General features: G+C 49.4%; 2 protein-coding genes across 2 annotated transcripts in view; both read right to left on the bottom strand.

Annotated features, from left to right (window-relative positions):
• LOC148660413 (butyrophilin subfamily 1 member A1-like) overlaps positions 1-24,494 on the bottom strand; it is an 87,139-nt gene that overhangs the window by 41,824 nt on the left and 20,821 nt on the right. The window lies entirely within an intron of this gene.
• Positions 5,725-15,775, bottom strand: LOC148660415 (E3 ubiquitin-protein ligase TRIM39-like). The gene is made up of 7 exons (XM_088637836.1): positions 15,407-15,775; positions 14,371-14,948; positions 13,952-14,047; positions 11,810-12,043; positions 10,289-10,436; positions 9,575-9,601; positions 5,725-6,423 (listed from the first exon to the last, which is right to left on the bottom strand). The coding sequence occupies exons 2-7, from the start codon at positions 14,944-14,946 to the stop codon at positions 5,879-5,881; spliced, it is 1,626 nt and encodes a 541-aa protein (XP_088493962.1). The 5' UTR covers positions 14,947-14,948; positions 15,407-15,775; the 3' UTR covers positions 5,725-5,878.

Here is a 24,494-nt window from a genome sequence, read left to right as displayed (position 1 = left end):
ATTATACTTTTGGTTTTTAGCTACATTTACATTTAGATATATTTTATATTTTAGCCACAGTACCAATTTTTTTTATTTTAGTTACATGATTCCATATTAATATTCCCTATTAAGTGAATTTAAAGAATTACAATAGTGAAACAGAGTGTGAATGAAGCCATCATTTCACTAATATCTAACACACCCCCAGAGCCACCTGTCACTCTTCAATGGTCAGAGAGAAGTTCAGCTGCTACCACTCACTCTGAGCGGCTCCTTCTGTCTAGAACAAGTGCTGCAGCCACAGTTATGATCAGAAGAGGAGACTGAAGATGCCTTCGTCCTGGAGCAGGTCCTGTGTGTGCTGCCACAGGATGTGAAGATCTGGATTGAAGAGCAGAGCCCCGTCTCCTCTGAGCAAGTGGCAGGACTCACCTGGCTGTGAGGAGGAAAGGTCTGGATGTGAGCGTACAGAGCTCAGAGCCCATCGCTCTCTGGCTGGGTAGAGTCTCGAGGGAATGGGCAGGGCCCTGCAGATGAGAGGCCCCTGAAAGCAAGGCAGCAGTGCCTGTCTGTTACAGTGCAGACAGAAGGAACATGAAAGGCCCCAGTGTCCCGTCCCTGCAGTGAAGATACTCGGGTACAGTACGTCACACACCTGAGTCATCTGACTCAAGGGACTATATCCTCCCGGTGACAACTGCGGACTTTAGACTGGCAGGGCACAGTCGCTGATCAGAGCAGACCTGATAACAGCCTGGGTGCGGTTCCCCTGACAGGCGTGGCTTCATGGCATTCATGGAGATGAGGGGGAACTCTGCGTCAGACACTGCTGTTAAAGTCGGTGGACAGAGCTCTAGTCTGGCCACGGGCACATGACTGAGAGCTCACCAGGCCCAGTGATCCTCGAGCAAGGTTCACCTATTCTGGCAGAATCATCCAGATGATCAGATAGAAGCCCTCAAGCACACGGCACCACCAGGTCTTGGGGCAAGCACCAGCTCCTGGAAAGAGAGAAACAGTCTGGAGCCACTCCCTTCCCCTGTGCAGATGACCTGCACCACCCTAAAGAGAGGACAAGGCACGGAGCAGGGAGAGAGGCTGAGATCCAGGAAGTCCAGTGCAGCAGGAGGATGCCGGCGCTGTGCCTGAGCTCAACAGGAGGAAGAGCTCACCTGCGGGGAGAGGCGCACTGCGTACTCTCCCCACGGCGTACCCGGGCAGGGGATATGGGCCAGATAACAACCCGGGCTCAAACTGCCACACGATTTTACTGTCCAGGCTGGTGCAATGACATCAATAAGTCCTGTCAGACATGTCCAGAGCGCCAGCGCACAGGCAACATCAAGCATGGTGACAGGGCCCTGCTCGCTCCTCTGCTGGTCATCCTCTCACAGAGCGGGGGCCAGCGTCAGCCTCTGGAGAGGAGCAGAACAGGGAATCGATACGCTGAGGTCATTCATGATTATGTGAGCCAGTGTCCCACAGCCTTCCCCTTACACACAATTAAGACCCAGCAGATCATGAATGAGCTTATTATAACAGACCAGGGGCCGAACTTCACTTCAACATTGTTAGGACATGTGTATACCTTCTTGGGAATTGGGGGATTAAAGACATCACATGACCACCCAGACACTGCCGGCTTGGTCGAGCGATTTAGTCAGACCCTGAAAACTAGGCTGTGAAAATGCCTGAGATGGGATCTGACTGGATATTTAATGTCTGCATAGCGAGCGGAGCCTCAGGCTCCCGAACTGCTCTGTGGCCGTACAGCACCAGGACCCCTGTCCGCCCTGAAAGAGGCATCGAAAGCGAACAGCCCTGTCAGCCGCCGAACCTCAGAAGTCGTGTTTTAAAAACGAGGGCTGAGCCTGAGGACCTTCAGGGCTTTACATTAGAAAACCTGTCGTCGTCCCAGCAAGAACAAATGGCTCAGTACGCCCGCGTCTCTGGTCACGAGCAGGTGGGACTGAGCAGCTCAGCGAGTCCTGCTGCTGCAGCCTCCTCGCAGAGCGGCAGAGTCACCTTGAGGAAGGACCTGTGATTGATGAAGTGTTTCTGCCGGACAGGAAACAGACAGAGCAAACTTGCCGTATTCATTTACTGAAGAGGGGTCGGAGCGGGAGCTGAAACAGCAGACTCTTCCCAGCGGTATTCCCAGGAGTGACGTTGGAGGATTCCCCAGCTCTACTGTTGCTAGAGCGCCTTCCCGAGGAGCAGGGACAGGGCGTGATCAACGCCTCTTGCTCTGCTCAGAGATATTCCTGGGAGGACGGCAGTGATACAACCCCGTACTGAGCTGCGGAAGAGGGGCCGGTCCGAAATGTGGCCCCCGGAGGACTCGTCATTCCACCTCGCATTCCAGCACGGTTCCCAGTTAGCCCATTTCCCCCAGCCTGTTTAAGGCTGCCTCACACTCTCCCCTGTGCTCAGTATTAGGGTTTTTCCTGGCTAGAGCCACCCCGTCTTTCTGCGATTAGTTACGTCTTGGTTTTTGGCTTCCTGACCCTGGTTTGTTCTCCGACTACGTCTCCTGGTTTTGGTTTGGTACTTTGATTATTGTACTGGCTTCGACTCTCGGCTTCCTCACCGTTTACTGCTCCGCTTCCTGATTTTGTACTTTTGCACCGGTTTGTTTACCTTCGATTTCCGGACCTCGGTATGTTTAATCGACTACGCCTCTGGAGTTTGTCCTGATTTTTCTGCACGGGGTCCTCATTAATATTCCGTAACACGCAGGGCTCCGGTGCATCTAGTACAGGTGTGAGACAAGAAGGAGAGACCTTGTGAACACTGGACATGACAGACCGCTCGTGAGTGAACGGTCCAGTCCCGGAGCTGTGGGACAAAGACAGACGGGAGTTTAAGGTTCTGTGTGGACTTTACCTCACTTGATAAAATATCCCAGTTTGACACTTTCCCAGTGCGGGAGAGGCTGGGAAAAGCCGCACATATCCGCACACGGGACCTCTGTGAAGGATACTGGCAGGCAGCACTGACTGAGCAATCTAAACACTTAGCTGCTGTCACCTCGCCCAGAGCTCTCTTTCCCCGAGGAAAGGGGCTCAGGACACAGTTGAAGGTCAGGCCTTCTGGATCACAGGGGCTGCAGCAGCTTTCCAGGGACTGATGGATGAAGAGCTGAAGGGGTGAGGAATACGCAGGAGCGAACAGCTGTACCTCTTCTTCCACCTGTAACTCCTTCCCAGAAACCCTTCCGTGCAGCAAAAATTCATAGACCGTAAAAAAAACGTATTTTCATTATTTCTTATATGGAAAAATTACAATTTGTTCCGGACCTCAGAAAAGTCACCTCTACTTTTACTTTTTTCACCCAAAAATGACAAAAGAAAAATAATAACATTCCTTCATTCTGTGGTTTGTGTTTTTAGTAATAAAAACACTGCTTACCTAGTAAGATATCATTAAGTAGAGAACAGTACTGAGCAGTAACCACTTTGAGTGATTTTTGTGTAATTACACACACACTCTTTTTTTCATTCTCTTATCGCCTCTAGGGTCCATGATGAAGTCTGAACCACAGATATTCTTATGAATAGTAAGAGCACTGACAACAGAGAACAACACACAAAGCAAGACCCAGAGACCTGCATGACCCGTGTGTCTGGTGTCAGCTCTCTCCCTCTCTAGTTAGAGCAGTGTGAAGATCACACTCAATATGAGTCACACGACGCCTTCCTCTTCACCCTCTACACCTGGCGGACGTTTCCAAATGATTCTTCACGTCGCTTCTTCCTAGTTTCGAAGTTGGCATTCGTTATTTGAAGGGTGGGTAATAATTCACAGGAAATGGAAATGAGGCAAAAAATGAGCAAGACAGAAAGGAAAAAGAGGGAAGAAGGAGGAAAAGGAATCGCTGTATCGCGACAGGGAATCAGAGCAGCAGAGAAGAGGGGAACAAGACACTCTCGTCTCGGAGAGAACCGAGCGCTCGCTGTAACCCCAAGATCCGTAACCCCCTCACTCTGTCACCCTGACCCCAACACCTGTAACCCCAACATCTGTAACCCCACTCCCAAACCCCTCACTCTCTCACCCTGACCCCATCACCTGTAGCTGCTCCCCCAAACCCTATGACCAGAAACCAGTCCTGCCCAGAGGGATTCATTCCCCAACAGACCTTCAGCTCCTCTTCCCACAGGGAACAAGTCTGCAGTCCTCTGTTCCATGAGAAAGCTGGAACAGACTAATTCCTGCTGAACTCCCCAGTTCTCCATTCCTCTTCCTCCCCACTCTCTAGACTCGTTCCTTCCGCTCCCTGGAGCCCCTGGCCCACTCAGAAGGGCTCTCCCACCCGTGGCCAGTCTTCCCTTTCCCAGGAAGAAGCCTGTCCCCTCCCTGCTCTGGGACCTCCTGGCACCCTCAGGCGGGCTCACACTTCCTCGGCCGGTCTTCCCTGCGCTGGGAGACGATCCACATCTCTTCCGAGACCTGCTGGTGCACCTCACCCTCTGGCTCCCAGTTTCCTACTATAAACTCTACTGGTCTGCTCCACTGTGGAGACTACAGAGAATTCAGCAACACTGAAAGACTGAATTCTCTCTGGAGCCACTGATCTGTACTAAACCCCAGACCTAACAAACTCCTTGCCAGTCTTCCTTCTGTCTTTGGGACTTCTCAGCCCTGAACTGGACTCCAGACTGCTGGCTGGTGCTGATGTTACAGCACAGGAGTGAGACTCCACACTGAGCTGGGACACAGCTCCCTGCCCTCTGCACCTGACGCTGCTCTCCTGAGGAAAGTCCCAGTGAGGCACAGGGCCAGTCAGCTGATCCCAGTCAGTCCAGTCAGTCAGTCAGGGCAGGAGAGTCCAGCTCAGTGCACTGAAGGAAGAGGCTCTGACTGAGCTTCAGTTTGCTCCATCACACTGAGGCAGATTAGAAACTGGACGGTCCAGCTGATGAGGTCTGACCTGCCTGTGTCCAGTTCTACTTTGCAAGTCAGAGCTGAGAGCAGACTCCCGCCCTAATCCCCTTCTTTCAGAGCGACGAGTAACAGACACTGGGCTCACTGTGCTGCTGCAGCGTGATGATGGCTGGAGCCCAGGCGCAGGTTCCAGTGTGCTGGGTAAGATGATCTAGAAACGCTGGAGGCAGGAGCAGGACATACAAGTGGGGTTTGATACAGAAGGACAGGCGGACAGTTCGCGAGCAGCGCGCTGAAACAAGCCAGGCTCCCAGCTGGGAAACAGAGAGGGGAGGCTGATAACGGTGAGGAAACTAAGAGAAAACTAGGAGAAGGGTGCAAAGATATGAAGCAAAAAAACACCAAGAGGAACAAAAAGGAACATCAGGCTGATGAGCCGACGGCGATGAAAAACGAAAAGGAAATGAGGCAAAAAATGAGCAAGACAGAAAGGAAAAAGAGGGAAGAAGGAGGAAAAGGAATCGCTGTATCGCGACAGGGAATCAGAGCAGCAGAGAAGAGGGGAACGAGACACGTTCGTCTCGGAGAGAACCGAGCGCTCGCAGGGAGAAGGAGGCTCTGACAGCGGAGCACCGACACCGCGGTAAGAAGGCAGTCAATCCGGCTGCTGATCCACGGGACTGGGAACAGATCGGGTCTGGTGGGAAAGGTGGGATTCACCGAACGGCGACCCGATCCAGTTGGAGTGACGGGTCGGGAGCTTGTGGGAAGGTTGCTGTTGCCAGGGGCAACCGCAGGACGCGAGTTGGACCCGAGCCAGGCAGGACAGTCGCTTGTGAAGAAAGACAACAGCTGTGACAGTATTTTACTGATTTACTGAAAGACATGATTAATGGAGAGACAATAGAAAATAGAGCAATGACATGGACTGAAAGCAGAACAGTTTGACACAAACGAGTAGAATAATTGTTTTCTCCAGGAGAGCCCCTCCCACAGGTAGTGTGCTGATTCAGTCTGTGTGACTGACAGGACAGATGATCAGTGGGGCTGAGTTTGTACCTCTCTGATGAAGACCAGGGCCGAAGAATGGAAAGAGTTTCTCAGTGAAGGAGGCAGTGAAGGTGTAGATATGAGACCTGTTGTCCACATTGTAAAAGGAGACCTGTCCCCCCTCATAGTCCACATACACCCCCACCTTCTGGGGCTTCTGGCTCAGCGGGAGGAGGACTGAGGGTCTAGTACAAGCCTTGTACTCATTCCCATTCCTCAGCTTCACAGTCCAGTAACCATACTGGGGTCTCAGTGTGATCTTCCCCTTCCTGTTGATGGACTCTATGGCGACTCCTAAATCCCACTTAGTCTTCTCCCCCACCTCCACCTCCCAGTAGTGTCTCCCTGAGGTGATCCCATCCTTTCCCAGGACAGAGGGAGAAGAATCAAATCTCTCTGGATTGTCAGGGAGATCCTTTCGTGTGTAACTATTTCTCACTTGTTTCCCATCCTCAGACAGGATGAGACTGGGATGAGCTGTATTGGGGTCCAGAGTCACATCAGCTGTGGATCAGAGAGCAGACAGACAGGATGAAATGATCTGTATCTCACTCCTCTCTCAGATGAAAGTACAGATGCAGGTGTCTAGAGTGTGTATCAGGATTCACACCAGCAGAAAGCTCACTGCAGTAAACTACAGTTCTGTTCAGTCTGCTGATTTCAGCTGGACTGGGCCTGCCTGTCCTGAGACACCCAGGGCATTCAGTGACAAAGATAAAACTGAGTGATTAATTAATTACACAAAACCCGTTGTCTTCTTTTCCACTGTTCTGTTCCAGTTTGCACGTGATGCCTGCAGTCACAGGTTCACATCACTGGTTTGGGTTGAACTCGTCTGCAGTCACTGGCGCTTGTTTGTGTGCAGCAGGTAAAAATAAAGAAAACACTTCAGAAAGTGTCAGTATTGTGTGGCCAGTGTGTAGTGGACATTACAGTGTGGACAGGACTGGTCCAGATGCTCTGGATGTGTTCTGATGTGACTGGAGAGACTGGGCAGGCGGACCTGTGGAAATGGGGTCTCCTGGGTTGGTCAGGACAGACAGGCCCAGCCCGGCTGAGATGAGCTGTGAGCGTGTGCAGAGCTCTCACACTGCGAGAGTCTGGCTCCTGTGGGAGAAAGTGTCTTTAAATCTGAAGGAGACCTGATGATCCACTGTGTGCAGATCACACGGCTGAGGGCATCTCTATACTGATGGATACATTATTTCACAAGAAGAAAAATAAGCAAACTGTCTTTTTATGGTTATTCTGGTTCCTCTCTATCAGTTAGATTGTAAAAGTCTCATTAAGACAAAATTCTTAGAAGCTGAAATTGCTGCCACTTCATTAACAATAACAGGGACCTGAATCACACAGGCAGTAACTGCAAGATTGTCTCCTCCTGCGCTGCTGAGGACAGTAATAAAAAGGATCTGTTGTTTGTGTGTGTTAAGAGCTGTCTGTCAGTGTATTTAACTCTGTCAGCTGAATTAAGGCTGAAGTTGTCTTTACACAAGACAGGGGAACCTGAGAGAGAACAGACAAAGCTTGTGTGCGTCTTTTTTTCTTGTTCGTTACACACAAATCAGTGTAACACGTATGGAAACCTGAAAAATAGACATTGTGGGTCAGTTGTAATGAACCGACACAGCACACTAACTGGAGCTCAGCCCCTGGTCAGCACACAGCTCCGTGTTAAACTAGCGCGCCAACTTCAGACCAAGAGCAACGAACTTGGCCGCTGAAATCAGTCCGCAGCTCCGAGCTGAACCTGCTCTCCACTGCAACGAGCCCAGAGTGAGAGCTGCTGCCCTCTAGAGGTGACTGGAGTACAGGACTGACTCCCAGCGCCTCTTCACATGGGGAGACAGCTCAGTGTGGGACAGGCGGAGCTCTGGATCACAGGAGAATAGAGGGGAAACAACACCGGCACTACGGCAGGGAGTCATGTGTCCGTCACTTGGAAAAGGATTGTAATGTTTAGCTTAAACTACTTTCCAGTGAAACCACATTTATTGATAAAGAACTTAGTTAACGTGCTTATTAATAAGGGTAATTTAATAAAAATTAATTTTATTGCACATAAGTAGCTGTATGTAAAGCATATTATATACTGTATGCGACAGTGTATTTTCTTTATCCCAGGGAGTGAAGAGAACTGAAAATAAGAAAATATTTAAATATTGTGAGTCTTGAATGTGTTTTGTCACATCTGGTTGTGAATTGAGCAGATTTGTTATTTATTTGTTGTGATTAGTCTCTACAATTGTATTTCTTAAGGGAAAGCAGGGATATTCAGAAACTGGGGGAACAGATATTAAAGTTTTGCAGTCAAATATAAAGGTTAAAGAAATAAAAATACTGAAATCTCCATCTTTTTAAAAGTGATGATTTGTGTCAGTTCTAGATGAAGGCAGTCTGCAGGAATGGCTGTAAGAGCTGATGGAAGGACATCTGTGGATATTACTGCACAGAATGATTTAACCTCAATAACTTTCCTTACTCGTTATGACATCAGTTTGCTGGACTAATAATTAATTTCCCACCAGATCTCACTGTTTTCACTGTTTGTATTTGTTGAGCCATGTGTTGGTGACCCTGCTCTTCAAGGCTCAGCTGTGTGAGTCTGCAGGTGTGTGTTCATGCTGAAGATCACGATGTTCAGGTACAGTATAACTCCTACAGGCAGCGCCTGGCTCAGACAGACTACAGAAGGAGAGAACCTGGCAGTTCTGCTGCAGACCAGTGAAGAGAGCTTTCCCTGGATGGCCAGGTGAGAGGATGGAGTCACTGGTACTGAACTCCTCTGTGCAGAACCGTGCGTCTCGAGAGCAGTGCCAGCAGGAAATGCCGAGTGGCCCTCAAGCTAATAGCAGCGAGGGGCCACACCTCCTCCTGGGTACCAGTGCAACAGCTCCAGAGCAGCCCAGAGTTACCATGGAGATACAGCAGGGAGCCCAGAGACTCCCCCTGAGCCAGGAGACACTGACCCACGGTGCGAGGGAGCAGCATCCTGAAACTGAGGACAGGGGCTCGGCCTTCAAGACCACAACAAAATCAGACAAAATGGTGGAGGAGCTTTCTCAGCACAGCAAAGAGGGACTGAGTGAGGCAGAGCAGGGACAACCAAGGACTCTGCTACGAGAGTTTGCAGATGTGTTTGCTGGAAGAGAGGAAGACTGTACTCATACAAACGAAGCTCAGCGCACCATCGACACTGGCGAAGCAAGACCCATCTGCATCCCTCCCCCCGCCTGGCCATCCGCAAGAGAGCCGAGGCAGAGGAAGCAGTCCGGGGTCTGACTCCTAGTTGTCAGTGTAGATTCTAGTTTACAGGTTTAACAGGATTACAATCCTCTGTTTCACAATGATGTAAAGGAGAACTGCAGTCCTGACACAGTGATGGGGTCTTCAATCTGTGTATTGGGGATCCCAAGACATGGGTCAGTGTTGGGGTCCCCACTGTGTGCCACAGTGTTGGGGTCCAATTCCTCATCAGTCCTGATAAGGACAAAGCCCATCTGAGGGACTTTGCTCACAACATTAAACACATCAGCTGTGTATAAAGCAAGAGTTACAACATGTCCCCCTGTCAGAGTAAGAGCCTGTATTGACCCCTGTGACCCTGCTGTGACCTTTGTAAATGACAAGTTCCTGTCAGTGACAACAGACTCACCTGCATGTTTGCGAAGCCTCTCAAACTCTGCAAACAGAGAGAAAGATGTTAGAGAGCTGAGAGCACATTCCTGCTGGAGTCTGGTCTCCAGGTGTGCAGTGTTGTGTGTTGTAGTGCTGTGCTGATCTCTCAGGCAGGACAGTAACACACAGGAGTGTGTTGTCTGCCCAGTGGAGCTGTGGGTCTGTAAGAGACACTGACAGCTCATCCAGCTGCACTGGAACAAACTACTGATCCTGAAGAAAACCCCACTAATCTGTCAGGAGATTTTGATGGAAAAACACAGTCATGAGGATCTTGTGTCCAGATACAGTCAGGGGGAGGTGAGTAAAGTATAAATATGAATTTGAAGGTAAACATGATTACAATGTGCATCTATTATGAGTTAAATTATGACAAGATAAAATCTATAAATCAATTAATAACCATGATATGAAAAATTGAAATAAAAACATCAAATAAATATAGTGTGAAATAAAAAGTTCCTAACTGATACTTAAACACTTTAAGTTTTTTATTTTATTTTGTTGATACTAAGGTAAGCTGAATATAAATATGATAAAACAAAACTTTGAATTTGAATTAAATGAAAAGCTCAACTTTAAATCAATTATGAACCCAAAAATAAAAACTTACATTTTCTAATTGACATTAAAACAGTGATTTTTTTTATTATTTTGTTGAAACAGTAAGGAAAGGGAGTGAAACACAAACCTTCCTCTGAGAGCCTCTTGACTTCCTCTCTGAGTCTGTCCTCCAGCTGACACACAGCCCTCCTCACAGCCCCCAGACAGAGATCAGGGTGAACAGTGATGTCAGACCAGTCCTTGGGGTGTGGAGGGGAGCACAGGGAGGGGAAACTCTACAGCAGGAGAGACTCAGAGTCATGGGGGGCCACAGCCTTCTAAGGCAATAAGTCACCTGTGAGTCTGAAACCTAGAGCCCAGTATAGATCACTAAGAGTCACACAGTGAGCTCTCTCTGCTCTCTGTAGATACTGTATCTGCTCTCTACAGTGTGTGCTGACCTGTAGGACTCCCTGCTCTCTGTAGATACTGTATCTGCTCTCTACAGTGTGTGCTGACCTGTAGGACTCTCTGCTCTCTGTAGATACTGTATCTGCTCTCTACAGTGTGTGCTGACCTGTAGGACTCTCTGCTCTCTGTAGATACTGTATCTGCTCTCTACAGTGTGTGCTGACCTGTAGGACTCTCTGCTCTCTGTAGATACTGTATCTGCTCTCTACAGTGTGTGCTGACCTGTAGTACTCTCTGCTCTCTGTAGATACTGTACCTGCTCTCTACAGTGTGTGCTGACCTGTAGGACTCTCTGCTCTCTGTAGATACTGTATCTGCTCTCTACAGTGTGTGCTGACCTGTAGGACTCTCTGCTCTCTGTAGATACTGTATCTGTTCTCTACAGTGTGTGCTGACCTGTAGGACTCTCTGCTCTCTGTAGATACTGTATCTGCTCTCTACAGTGTGTCCTGACCTGTAGGTCTCTCTGCTCTCTGTAGATACTGTATCTGCTCTCTACAGTGTGTGCTGACCTGTAGGACTCTCTGCTCTCTGTAGATACTGTATCTGCTCTCTACAGTGTGTGCTGACCTGTAGGACTCTCTGCTCTCTGTAGATACTGTATCTGCTCTCTACAGTGTGTGCTGACCTGTAGGACTCTCTGCTCTCTGTAGATACTGTATCTGCTCTTTTCAGTGTGTGCTGACCTGTAGGACTCTCTGCTCTCTGTAGATACTGTATCTGCTCTCTACAGAGTGTGCTGACCTCTGCTCTCTGTAGATACTGTATCTGCTCTCTACAGTGTGTGCTGACCTGTAGGACTCTCTGCTCTCTGTAGATACTGTATCTGCTCTCTACAGAGTGTGCTGACCTGTAGGACTCTCTGCTCTCTGTAGATACTGTATCTGCTCTTTTCAGTGTGTGCTGACCTGTAGGACTCTCTGCTCTCTGTAGATACTGTATCTGCTCTCTACAGAGTGTGCTGACCTGTAGGACTCTCTGCTCTCTGTAGATACTGTATCTGCTCTCTACAGTGTGTGCTGACCTGTAGGACTCTCTGCTCTTTGTAGATACTGTATCTGCTCTCTACAGTGTGTGCTGACCTGTAGGACTCTCTACTCTCTGTAGATTCTGTATCTGCTCTCTACAGTGTGTGCTGACCTGTAGGACTCTCTGCTCTCTGTAGATACTGTATCTGCTCTCTACAGTGGGTTCTGACCTGTAGGAAGTAGATGTGGTCCTCAGTGTGGGAGAGCTGCTCCAGCTCAGTGTTTCTCCTCTTTAGCTCAGTGATTTCCTGCTCCAGCTCTTTAATGATCCCTTCAGCCCTCCTCTCTGCTGCTCTCTGCTTCTCCTCAATCAGCTCGATGAGCTCAGCCTGGCTCCTCTCAATGGAGTTTCGAAGAGCAGTGAAGACCTGCACACTGTCCTCAATCTCTCTCTGGGCACAGCTCTGAGGAGACACCAGGAGACTTCATGACGTAACAGGAAATAATATTGACATGTCAGAAATAAGTAATTATTTGCATGTATATACAGATTTTAATTCCAGTCCACAAAGTCTACATACAGGAAGGACAGCATTTGTAGTGTAGCCCCACCTGGGTGACACAATCTTCACCAGCAGCCCCTCTACACAGAAAGTCTGATTATCATGTACTGTAGTTATAATTGGGGAGGTTATGAAAATGGTGAAAATCAGGAATTGACCGAGCGGTTTAGTCTATAAGTGAAAAAAATATTCATAACCCCCAACTTGTAAGTGATTCTCCAGAGTATACCCGAGTTGTATAACGTGAATTCCTTGTTCTCTGGCAGGAATTTGCTGGAAAGTAATAATCCTCTTGTAAACAAATATTTATTACAATGAGAAGACACAAACTACACTAGACACAAAACAAAACATGCAACAGACAAGTGACTCTCTATGTACTGTACAGTATTTACAAAAAAGGCTTTTCAGAGACCCAGCATCCTAATCACCCAGAAACCCCCCAGACTTCTACTAAGCAGTAAACTCTTAATGCCTACAGAGGCCACATCACAGATGAGCTGGAGGTGTGGTGGTAAGCACAGCCCTCCTACAGACGGCACAAACAATGAAAACCACCTCATTCATTAGTGCTGCGTTTGTGCTGCTTTTGTTTCTGAGATATAGCGCCTTGTTTTATCGGTCGTGACGCCACTCAGCCCCCTTAAGGGAAACCAAACCGGTCCCATTCGTTAGTGCTGCGTTTGTGCCGTTGATACAGGTAGTAGAGTTTGTGCTGCTCTTGTTCCCGAGATATAGCGCCTTGTTTGTCGGGTGATCACGTGACCATGCCGGGTGACGTGACCCCGTCTGCCCAGTTCAAGCATCTCTTACTGGTGCGAGAGGAACAGTTCTGCAGTTGTGTTTCTCTGTGTGACCGGGTGGGGGGCGGCGATGGATTTTGGTTTTAATACCAGTATCTTCTGTGTGTTTGTGCAATCAGGAAAATTAAAAATTGTCACCGATATCACAAACTAATCAGAACAGTTGCGGATGTAAAGGAACAAGTAATAGGTTTATTCCAGGCTGAAAAGAGAAGAGAAAAAACACAACGTTTCGTCTGTGAAGCCTTCTTCAGGTGTGAGAAAGACGGCAGACAGCAAGGATTAAAGAGCACAGGAGAACAGAAGCTGGGAGAGGGGAGGAGGCAGGAGGAGCAGAGAGCCCACTCAGGAATGCGAAGTGCAGAAGGGTGAAGAAAGGTGTGAAGACAAAACCTGCAGGAGAACAGAGAAGATGACACGAAAACAAGCTGGTCATTGAGAGAAGGGGCATGGTGTGAACCGAGTTTCAGGATGAGTTTCAGGATGAGTCCACCGCCGCCTCCCACTCCAGCAAACAGAGAAACACAACTGCAGAATTGTTCCTCTCGCACCAGTAACAGACACTTGAACTGGGCAGACGGGGTCACTGGAGGTGAAAGTCACCTGACATGGTCACGTGATCACCCGAAAAACAAGGCACAATCTCTCGGAAACGAAACGGCACAAACACTACTTTTAACAGCGCAAACATGGCACTAACGAATGAGGTGGGTTTCATCGTTTGTGCTCTCTGTAAGGGGGCCAGCTTCACGGAGGTGTCTGATTGGTTATCTAATTCTAGATGGTTTACACCTTCCCCTGCTGACTGAGGTACAGACCTGTGACTGAGGTGCCCTCTGCTGGCGGGAAACTGATATCGAGACACAAACATCATTTTGTCCTTTAAATGGACAATGACATTACAGTATCTTCCCAGACTTCCTAAGTGTCCCCTCTCTGTGCAGAGAGCAGTGACCCCAGCACTGAGCCCTGCAGTACCCCACTCAGAAGGATTGACAGGACTCACTTTGCTGAGCTCCACTGCCTGTTTGATCTCCTCCACCTTCTTCAGTCTGTCCTGGATCATCTGTTGTACTTCTGCCTCAGTCTTCCTCAGCTGAGTCTGTGGACAAACAGGGGAACAGAGGCACTGAATTCACTGCTACTGGTGCTCATACACTGGGCTGGTCAAAAGAGGCTCACACTGACACTGAGCTGGTCAAGAGACTCTTACACTGACAGTGGACTGGACAAGAGACTCTCACACTGGTACTGGACTGGACAAGAGACACTCACACTGACACTGGACTGGTCAACATGAAATTAATGTCTGTTCGGGTCATTCTGTGTGAGCTCAGTGTGAGGGAATGTTGGGATTGTCATACACTGTATGTATAAAGTGGTAGTAATTAGTACAAGTTATCAGGGAGAAATAAGAAAGGTCACCTGCTTCTTTGTCCACTCTGTCTCTGCAGGGACAGTGCTGTGTGTCCTGTGGTCAGTCTCAGTACACAGCACACAAACACAGGTCTGGTCAGTCCTGCAGAACAGCTCCAGGAGTCTCTCATGCTTCTCACACAGCCTGTCCTCAAGGCTCTCCACAGGCTCAATCAGTCTGTGTCTCCTGAAAGCAGCTCCTTGATAGTGAGGCTGGATGTGAGTCTCACAGTAAGAGGCCAGACAGACCAGACAGGATTTCACAGCCTTGAGTTTTCTCCCAGTGCAGGAATCACAGGACACTTCTCCAGGTTTAGCACAAAGTCCTTCATCACTGCTGACTCTGGTCCTCTTGAACTGCTCAGTGATTTCTGCCAGACTTCTGTTCACACTGAGATCAGGTCTTATAGGAAATGTCTCCTTACACAGTGGACACTGACACACATCACTGCTGTCCCAGTATCCTCCAATACAGGCCAGGCAGAAGCTGTGTCCACATGAAGTGGACACTGGGCTGGTGAATGTGTCCAGACAGATAGAGCACTGGAACTGCTCTTCAGACAGGACACTGCTGGGTGAGGCCATTCCTGAGCAGAAACAGAGTCGATCAGAGGAGATGATCAGCACCATCTCAATACAACACAAACAGCAAAAAGTAATACAGGTGAGTAACTCCAGAAAACAATACAGCAGAACAAACAAAACTCTCTGTCCCCCCATCTAGGCTAGGCTACATATTCTGCACCAACCGGGTACTGCCTGACAGGATCAGTACAATCAGTGACATTTTTTCTGTCACCTGACCCAACATAGCAAGACAAGAAGTTTGTGGATCCACAACAGGTAACACATTAAACACAAAACACATATCTAAAACTTTACAACAGATACACCATCAAGTTACACAATGCAGGGCCACACAGGCTGGGTGACCAGAGCAATAACACAGCCCTTCTTCACAATTATATACCAGCATTTACTCACACAGTAGATACAGTACACACAAACTACAGACAAGAGCAGAAAAACACCTGAAGAAACTCACCTGGAGATACTGGTACACAGACACACCTGGACTGAAACTAGAATACTGCAGTACAGGAAACCCCAGACTGGACTGACTGTGAGAGTCACTGGGAGCTTAAACTGCAGAGAACAGCACTCAGGAAACTGAAGTCTGAATCAGAAACGAAACTAAAAGTTAATTCTCCAGCGTCTGTCGTAACACAACTTCCTGCAAGAGCAGCACTTACAGTGTCTCTTCAACAGCTCCTCCCGTCCCTAAATCCTCAGGACACTCCTCCAGCACAGAGGAACAGGCTGACTGCTGTCCAGACCTGTCCCAGTCCTCAGCACAGCAGCTCTGCTCTCTATTGTAGTGAAGGAGCCTGCAGTGTCAGAGCTGAAGCTGCAGGAGAGAGAGTCCAGCTCCAGGTCCAGCCTTTCCCTCCCTGAGCTCTTTATTCCCTCTGTCCTTTCCCTCCTCTGCCAGTCAGACACACCGCAGCTCAGTCCTCCTCACACAGGGCCAGGGCTCCAGTCCAGCAGGTGCTCATGTCTTCATGAAGAGGAAACAGGGCAGCAGCTCTTCCCAGCGACAGGGTGCAGCTCTGCAGGTCTCTCTCACTTCTGGACAGAGACTCAGGGGAGCTCCTCCTTGTCCAGAGCTGCTGTGCTGTGTGGCTCCTCTGCTCTTAAAGGAGCAGGATTAATAGACGTCTGGGGTTTTTAGGATGTTAGGCCTCTGAAAAGCCTTGTCTGGAAGTACTGTACATAGAGTAACTTGTGTGTTGTATGTGTTGTTGTGTGTAGTGTAGTGTTTGTATTGTTCTCATTAAGAAATATTTGTTTAACCAGGTGTACCTGGATTATTTCTCTTTCCAGGACAGTTTGCTAGAAAAAAAAGAATTCACGTGCCTCTAATTATACCAGCCTCTTGGGTATATTCTGGAGAATCACTTTCAAGTTGGGGATCTGAATAATTACTTTACTTATTGACTAAGCCGCTCAATTAATTTGTGATTCTCACCAGTTTTGTGACGCAGTTTGTAACAGTGTTGTTAATGACACTCAGATAAGTTATTATACTTTTGGTTTTTAGCTACATTTACATTTAGATATATTTTATATTTTAGCCACAGTACCAATTTTTTTTATTTTAGTTACATGATTCCATATTAATATTCCCTATTAAGTGAATTTAAAGAATTACAATAGTGAAACAGACAGTGTGAATGAAGCCATCATTTCACTAATATCTAACACACCCCAAGAGCCACCTGTCACTCTTCAATGGTCAGAGAGAAGTTCAGCTGCTACCACTCACTCTGAGCGGCTCCTTCTGTCTAGAACAAGTGCTGCAGCCACAGTTATGATCAGAAGAGGAGACTGAAGATGCCTTCGTCCTGGAGCAGGTCCTGTGTGTGCTGCCACAGGATGTGAAGATCTGGATTGAAGAGCAGAGCCCCGTCTCCTCTGAGCAAGTGGCAGGACTCACCTGGCTGTGAGGAGGAAAGGTCTGGATGTGAGCGTACAGAGCTCAGAGCCCATCGCTCTCTGGCTGGGTAGAGTCTCGAGGGAATGGGCAGGGCCCTGCAGATGAGAGGCCCCTGAAAGCAAGGCAGCAGTGCCTGTGTGTTACAGTGCAGACAGAAGGAACATGAAAGGCCCCAGTGTCCCGTCCCTGCAGTGAAGATACTCGGGTACAGTACGTCACACACCTGAGTCATCTGACTCAAGGGACTATATCCTCCCGGTGACAACTGCGGACTTTAGACTGGCAGGGCACAGTCGCTGATCAGAGCAGACCTGATAACAGCCTGGGTGCGGTTCCCCTGACAGGTGTGGCTTCATGGCATTCATGGAGATGAGGGGGAACTCTGAGGCAGACACTGCTGTTAAAGTCGGTGGACAGAGCTCTAGTCTGGCCACGGGCACATGACCGAGAGCTCACCAGGCCCAGTGATCCTCGAGCAAGGTTCACCTATTCTGGCAGAATCATCCAGATGATCAGATAGAAGCCCTCAAGCACACGGCACCACCAGGTCTTGGGGCAAGCACCAGCTCCTGGAAAGAGAGAAACAGTCTGGAGCCACTCCCTTTCCCTGTGCAGATGACCTGCACCACCCTAAAGAGAGGACAAGGCACGGAGCAGGGAGAGAGGCTGAGATCCAGGGAGGATGCCGGCGCTGTGCCTGAGCTCAACAGGAGGAAGAGCTCACCTGCGGGGAGAGGCGCACTGCGTACTCTCCCCACGGCGTACCCGGGCAGGGGATATGGGCCAGATAACAACCCGGGCTCAAACTGCCACACGATTTTATTGTCCAGGCTGGTGCAATGACATCAATAAGTCCTGTCAGACATGTCCAGAGCGCCAGCGCAAGGCAACATCAAGCATGGTGACAGGTCCCAGCTCGCTCCTCTGCTGGTCATCCTCTCACAGAGCGGGGGCCAGCGTCAGCCTCTGGAGAGGAGCAGAACAGGGAATCGATACGCTGAGGTCATTCATGATTATGTGACCCAGTGTCCCACAGCCTTCCCCTTAAACACAATTAAGACCCAGCAGATCTTGAATGAGCTTATTATAACAGACCAGGGGCCGAACTTCACTTCAACATTGTTAGGACATGTGTATACCTTCTTGGGAATTGGGGGATTAAAGACATCACATGACCACCCAGACACTGCCGGCTTGGTCGAGCGATTTAGTCAGACCCTGAAAACTAGGCTGTGAAAATGCCTGAGATGGGATCTGACTGGATATTTAATGTCTGCATAGCGAGCGGAGCCTCAGGCTCCCGAACTGCTCTGTGGCCGTACAGCACCAGGACCCCTGTCCGCCCTGAAAGAGGCATCGGAGAGCGAACAGCCCTGTCAGCCGCCGAACCTCAGAAGTCGTGTTTTAAAAACGAGGGCTGAGCCTGAGGACCTTCAGGGCTTTACATTAGAAAACCTGTCGTCGTCCCAGCAAGAACAAATGGCTCAGTACGCCCGCGTCTCTGGTCACGAGCAGGTGGGACTGAGCAGCTCAGCGAGTCCTGCTGCTGTCGCCAACATCCGCCTGCAGCCTCCTCGCAGAGCGGCAGAGTCACCTTGAGGAAGGACCTGTGATTGATGAAGTGTTTCTGCCGGACAGGAAACAGACAGAGCAAACTTGCCGTATTCATTTACTGAAGAGGGGTCGGAGCGGGAGCTGAAACAGCAGACTCTTCCCAGCGGTATTCCCAGGAGTGACGTTGGAGGATTCCCCAGCTCTACTGTTGCTAGAGCGCCTTCCCGAGGAGCAGGGACAGGGCGTGATCAACGCCTCTTGCTCTGCTCAGAGATATTCCTGGGAGGACGGCAGTGATACAACCCCGTACTGAGCTGCTGAAGAGGGGCCGGGCCGAAATGTGGCCCCCGGAGGACTCGTCATTCCACCTCGCATTCCAGCACGGTTCCCAGTTAGCCCATTTCCCCCAGCCTGTTTAAGGCTGCCTCACACTCTCCCCTGTGCTCAGTATTAGGGTTTTTCCTGGCTAGAGCCACCCCGTCTTCCTGTGATTAGTTACGTCTTGGTTTTTGGCTTCCTGACCCTGGTTTGTTCTCCGACTACGTCTCCTGGTTTTGGTTTGGTACTTTGATTATTGTACTGGCTTCGACTCTCGGCTTCCTCACTGTTTACTGCTCCGCTTCCTGATTTTGTACTTTTGCACCGGTTTGTTTACCTTCGATTTCCGGACCTCGGTATGTTTAATCGACTACGCCTCTGGAGTTTGTCCTGATTTTTCTGCACGGGGTCCTCATTAATATTCAATAACACGCAGGGCTCCGGTGTATCTAGTACAGGTGTGAGACAAGAAGGAGAGACCTTGTGAACACTGGACATGACAGACCGCTCGTGAGTGAACGGTCCAGTCCCTGAGCTGTGGGACAAAGACAGACGGAAGTTTAAGGTTCTGTGTGGACTTTACCTCACTTGATAAAATATCCCAGTTTGACACTTTCCCAGTGCTGGAGAGGCTGGGAAAAGCCGCACATATCCGCACACTGGACCTCTGTGAAGAATATTGGCAGGCAGCACTGACTGAGCAATCTAAACACTTAGCCCCTGTCACCTCGCCCCGAGCTCTCTTTCCCCGAGGAAAGGGGCTCAGGACACAGTTGAAGGTCAGGCCTTCTGGATCACAGGGGCTGCAGCAGCTTTCCAGGGACTGATGGATGAAGAGCTGAAGGGGTGAGGAATACGCAGGAGCGAACAGCTGTACCTCTTCTTCCACCTGTAACTCCTTCCCAGAAACCCTTCCGTGTAGCAAAAATTCATAGACCGTAAAAAAAACGTATTTTCATTATTTCTGATATGGAAAAATTACAATTTGTTCCGGACCTCAGAAAAGTCACCTCTACTTTTTTTCACCCAAAAATGACAAAAGAAAAATAATAACATTCCTTCATTCTGTGGTTTGTGTTTTTAGTAATAAAAACACTGCTTACCTAGTAAGATATCATTAAGTAGAGAACAGTACTGAGCAGTAACCACTTTGAGTGATTTTTGTGTAATTACACACACACACTCACAATTTTCATTCTCTTTTCGCCTCTAGGGTCCATGATGAAGTCTGAACCACAGATATTCTTATGAAAAGTAAGAGCACTGACAACAGAGAACAACACACAAAGCAAGACCCAGAGACCTGCATGACCCGTGTGTCTGGTGTCAGCTCTCTCCCTCTCTAGTTAGAGCAGTGTGAAGATCACACTCAATATGAGTCACACGACGCCTTCCTCTTCACCCTCTACACCTGGCGGACGTTTCCAAATTATTCTCACGTTGCTTCTTCCTAGTTTCAGAGTTTACTTTCGTTATTTGAAGGGTGGGTAATAATTCACAGACTTCCTAGTATTGAACATTCATAAACAGAGGTGCGGGTGGATATCGGTGATGTTGTCATCTACAGCTCTCCTGGAATGAAGACAGCAGCACTTGAAGCACTCTTCCTGATGCACAAATCAGGACGTGTGTCACACTGGTACAACATTTTAAGATGAGGGTCCAGTATTTCATGATAAGTAGTTTTAACACACTCCCTTGTGTTTTAGTTAGTCTGGTAATTGTGAGACACTCCCTAGAGTAAGCTAGAGTGGACTGCAAGTTCAACGCAGTCTTTGTGTTATGTTCCGCTGTGTTGAAGGTGTATATAAATGAACCCAAAACGTGACGTGGTGTTAGAAGCAGTGCAGTCGAAGTAAACATGGGTCGAGGAAGGAATAGCAGCACACTACAAAAAGAGAATTTGCTGGTGAAAATGGAGAAATTACAGCCACCCCCAGTCTGCAGGTCTCAGGTAATATTGCTGACACCTGGAAACAATTTAAACAGCGATTAGAAGTATATTTAGAGGCAACTGGTGCAGGTGAAAAAACGGAAGCGTCTGTTTTATTTCATATCGTAGCATTTTTATGCGGTTCGTGCAGGAAATATCAAGTGTCACGAGATCAAGGCCCCACAATCAAAGACGCTCTTTCACCTGGGTCAGTTTAATGAGGCACAATTAATGGAAATTAATGGGCAGCTGGACTCTTCTTAGACTCTTCGACTGCGAAATGCCTGGAATATTCCCCTGTTACCCCTTGTCCCACCAGTTCAAGTACAAACCTTCGATGCCTCACCTGTCTCTCCCGGCCTGATCAAATGGCAAACGACTCTATTAACATTACAGATTGGCGCCACTCACTGTGAAGAAACACGTTGTTTTTTTCTTGGTGAATCACCCACCCACCCTCTGGTACTAGGATACCCGTGGGTATAGAAACATGATCCGCATATTTCTTGGACCCAGAAGGAGCTTCTGGCCTGGGAGAGCAGTGTCACTCTAGGTGTGGTCGCCAGCCCATGAAAGTAGCCACAGTAGCCCTTACGACAGGACGGATTTTCTTAGATCCCTTCGCAGGATGCAGATCTGCCAGAGACGTCAAGTGAACAGAGAGCCTTATCTCTTCCCCGCCATCGCCCACATGATTGCGCTATTGACTTACTACCAGGCTCAATCTCAAACACTGAGGGTGAGGCTTCAGAGGGCTGCATTCAAGAAACCCGAACAGCAGGAATAATTCGGCCATCTCCATCTCCGGCGTGTGCGGGCTTCTTTTTAGTAGAAAAGAAAGACGGGGCCTTCGACCGTGTATAGACCATTATCGTGTATGAAAGGAAATGACAGTCATGAATCGCTATCCGTTAGCGCCGACACCGGCAGCTTTAGAATCCGTCCCTGGGGCTCCAGCCCGCAGGACCGTCTTCACCGTGTCAGGGAGGGATTATCACGCCTTGTTCAGCACAAACGTTGTGGCAATCTGCAGAAGCGCCCCTTCCACGGCCAGAAGATACAAGTTGTAGGTTATATCCTTTCCCCAGTCGGCGTCGAGATGGACCCCAGTACAATTTCCGCCATCAAAGATTGGCCTACTCTAAAACATCTGAAGCAAATTCACAAACCCGCTCACTTCATCTCTTTGCCATCGTTGCCAACTGCCCGAGAAACGGCGGATTAATTTGTTATTGTCTTTAGATTGCATGGTATATCTAAGGACATCGTTTCAGACTGGGGTCCCCAACTCATCTCTAAATTTTGGAAGATCTGCAGATCTTTCGGAGCCTCTGTCTCTCTAACCCCGGGCTGTCATCCTCAGGCCAACGGGCAACTGGAGCGCATCAGTCAAGCCCTGCAAACATTTCTTCGAGCCTACGTCTCCTCCTCCTCACACGACGACTGGGTTTTGCTTCTCCCTTGGGCCGAGTATGCTCATAACTCTCCCTCTTCTTCCTCAACAGGCACGTCTCCCTTTCAGTGTGCACCTGGACACCAGCCTCCTCTTCCTCAACAGACACGTCCCCCTTTCCGTGTGCACCTGGACACCAGCCTCCTCTTCCTCAACAGACACGTCCCCCTTTCCGTGTGCACCTGGACACCAGCCTCCTCTTCCTCAACAGACACGTCCCCCTTTCCGTGTGCACCTGGACACCAGCCTCCTCTTCCTCAACAGACACGTCCCCCTTTCCGTGTGCACCTGGACACCAGCCTCCTCTTCCTCAACAGACACGTCCCCCTTTCAGTGTGCACCTGGACACCAGCCTCCTCTTCCTCAACAGACACGTCCCCCTTTCCGTGTGCACCTGGACACCAGCCTCCTCTTCCTCAACAGACACGTCCCCCTTTCCGTGTGCACCTGGACACCAGCCTCCTCTTCCTCAACAGACACGTCCCCCTTTCAGTGTGCACCTGGACACCAGCCTCCTCTTCCTCAACAGACACGTCCCCCTTTCCGTGTGCACCTGGACACCAGCCTCCTCTTCCTCAACAGACACGTCCCCCTTTCCGTGTGCACCTGGACACCAGCCTCCTCTTCCTCAACAGACACGTCCCCCTTTCCGTGTGCACCTGGACACCAGCCTCCTCTTCCTCAACAGACACGTCCCCCTTTCAGTGTGCACCTGGACACCAGCCTCCTCTTCCTCAACAGACACGTCCCCCTTTCCGTGTGCACCTGGACACCAGCCTCCTCTTCCTCAACAGACACGTCCCCCTTTCCGTGTGCACCTGGACACCAGCCTCCTCTTCCTCAACAGACACGTCCCCCTTTCCGTGTGCACCTGGACACCAGCCTCCTCTTCCTCAACAGACACGTCCCCCTTTCCGTGTGCACCTGGACACCAGCCTCCTCTTCCTCAACAGACACGTCCCCCTTTCCGTGTGCACCTGGACACCAGCCTCCTCTTCCTCAACAGACACGTCCCCCTTTCCGTGTGCACCTGGACACCAGCCTCCTCTTCCTCAACAGACACGTCCCCCTTTCAGTGTGCACCTGGACACCAGCCTCCTCTTCCTCAACAGACACGTCCCCCTTTCAGTGTGCACCTGGACACCAGCCTCCTCTTCCTCAACAGACACGTCCCCCTTTCCGTGTGCACCTGGACACCAGCCTCCTCTTCCTCAACAGACACGTCCCCCTTTCCGTGTGCACCTGGACACCAGCCTCCTCTTCCTCAACAGACACGTCCCCCTTTCCGTGTGCACCTGGACACCAGCCTCCTCTTCCTCAACAGACACGTCCCCCTTTCCGTGTGCACCTGGACACCAGCCTCCTCTTCTTTCAGATTCTTCTCTAGACAGCCAGGGACCCTCTGGTCAAGAGTATATTACTAACCTCTGGAAAGTATGGAAGACAACCAGAGCCACAGCGTTGAGATCACAGGACAGCCAGAGGAGATCAGCCGATAGACATCGCCGACAATTTCCCCGACTTCGAAGAGGACAACACCTCTGGTTATCAACCCTCAGCTCACCTCTGCATCAGCCTTCCCACGAGCTGGGGCGACGACACATCGGCCCATTCCAGGTCCAGGCGCAAGTCACCCCCGTGACTTACCGTCTAGCACCGCCTCCAACTCCTAGGATTCATCCCACCTTGTCTCCCTGCTTGAACCCTTCCATAGACCCTTCCTCGCCCACCCCCACCCCGACTGGTTGATGGACTCCCGGGCCACACAGTTAAGGAGATTCTGGATTCCCTCTAGCGTTCGGGGGTCCCTTCTGCACCACTGGCCTACATCCCGGTAGAAGGACTTTGGCCGAAGTGAGAACCAACAGTGAAGTCGTCCTCCTGCAGGACCACCTGACTCTCCGGGTCATTTTTTACCCCACTTCCACCCACCAACTTTATTTTTTATTTTTTTCACTTATTAGACAATAACAAAAAAAATATTATTTCAAAAACTTCTACTAATATTCTTAACATCCAGTGCCATTAAAGTACAGTATGTCTCTAATGGGCCCCAACCATTCCTATACTCATTAAGTTTCCCCTGTAAATTATATGAAATCTTTTCAAATTCAGTGGGGAACGTCCGGCCCGCGGGCCGTATACGGTCCTCGAAATCATTTGGTCTGGCCCTGCCAAGGCAGCCGCAGGCGTAGAGCCTGGCGATAATTCGATAACGATAATTTTCGCGATATAATTTTCCTCGATATAATTTTTACAAAAGTTCGATAAATATTCATGCTTTGCGCATGATACGCGCATGCGCACTTAATACTGCGCGAGTGCGCGTGCGTTTTGCAGACCGGGCAGCTAACAGATTTGTTTAATGTTTCTGCTGT

Source organism: Lepisosteus platostomus, chromosome 6 (assembly GCF_059453375.1).
Source record: "Lepisosteus platostomus isolate fLepPlt1 chromosome 6, fLepPlt1.hap1, whole genome shotgun sequence".
In the NCBI taxonomy this organism is placed as follows: Eukaryota; Metazoa; Chordata; class Actinopteri; order Semionotiformes; family Lepisosteidae; genus Lepisosteus; species Lepisosteus platostomus.
Note: the sequence above shows the minus strand (reverse complement) of the source record. Positions and strands in the feature narration are given on the sequence as shown.

Excerpts from the sequence above, each read along its gene's own strand:
- LOC148660415 (XM_088637836.1), bottom strand. The coding sequence starts at position 14,946 with ATGGCCTCACCCAGCAGTGTCCTGTCTGAAGAGCAGTTCCAGTGCTCT. Across the intron at positions 10,437-11,809 it reads ACCACATCTACTTCCTACAG|AGTTTCCCCTCCCTGTGCTC; the intron begins GTCAGAACCCAC and ends CTCCTGCTGTAG. Across the intron at positions 9,602-10,288 it reads CAAGAGGCTCTCAGAGGAAG|AGTTTGAGAGGCTTCGCAAA; the intron begins GTTTGTGTTTCA and ends CTCTGTTTGCAG.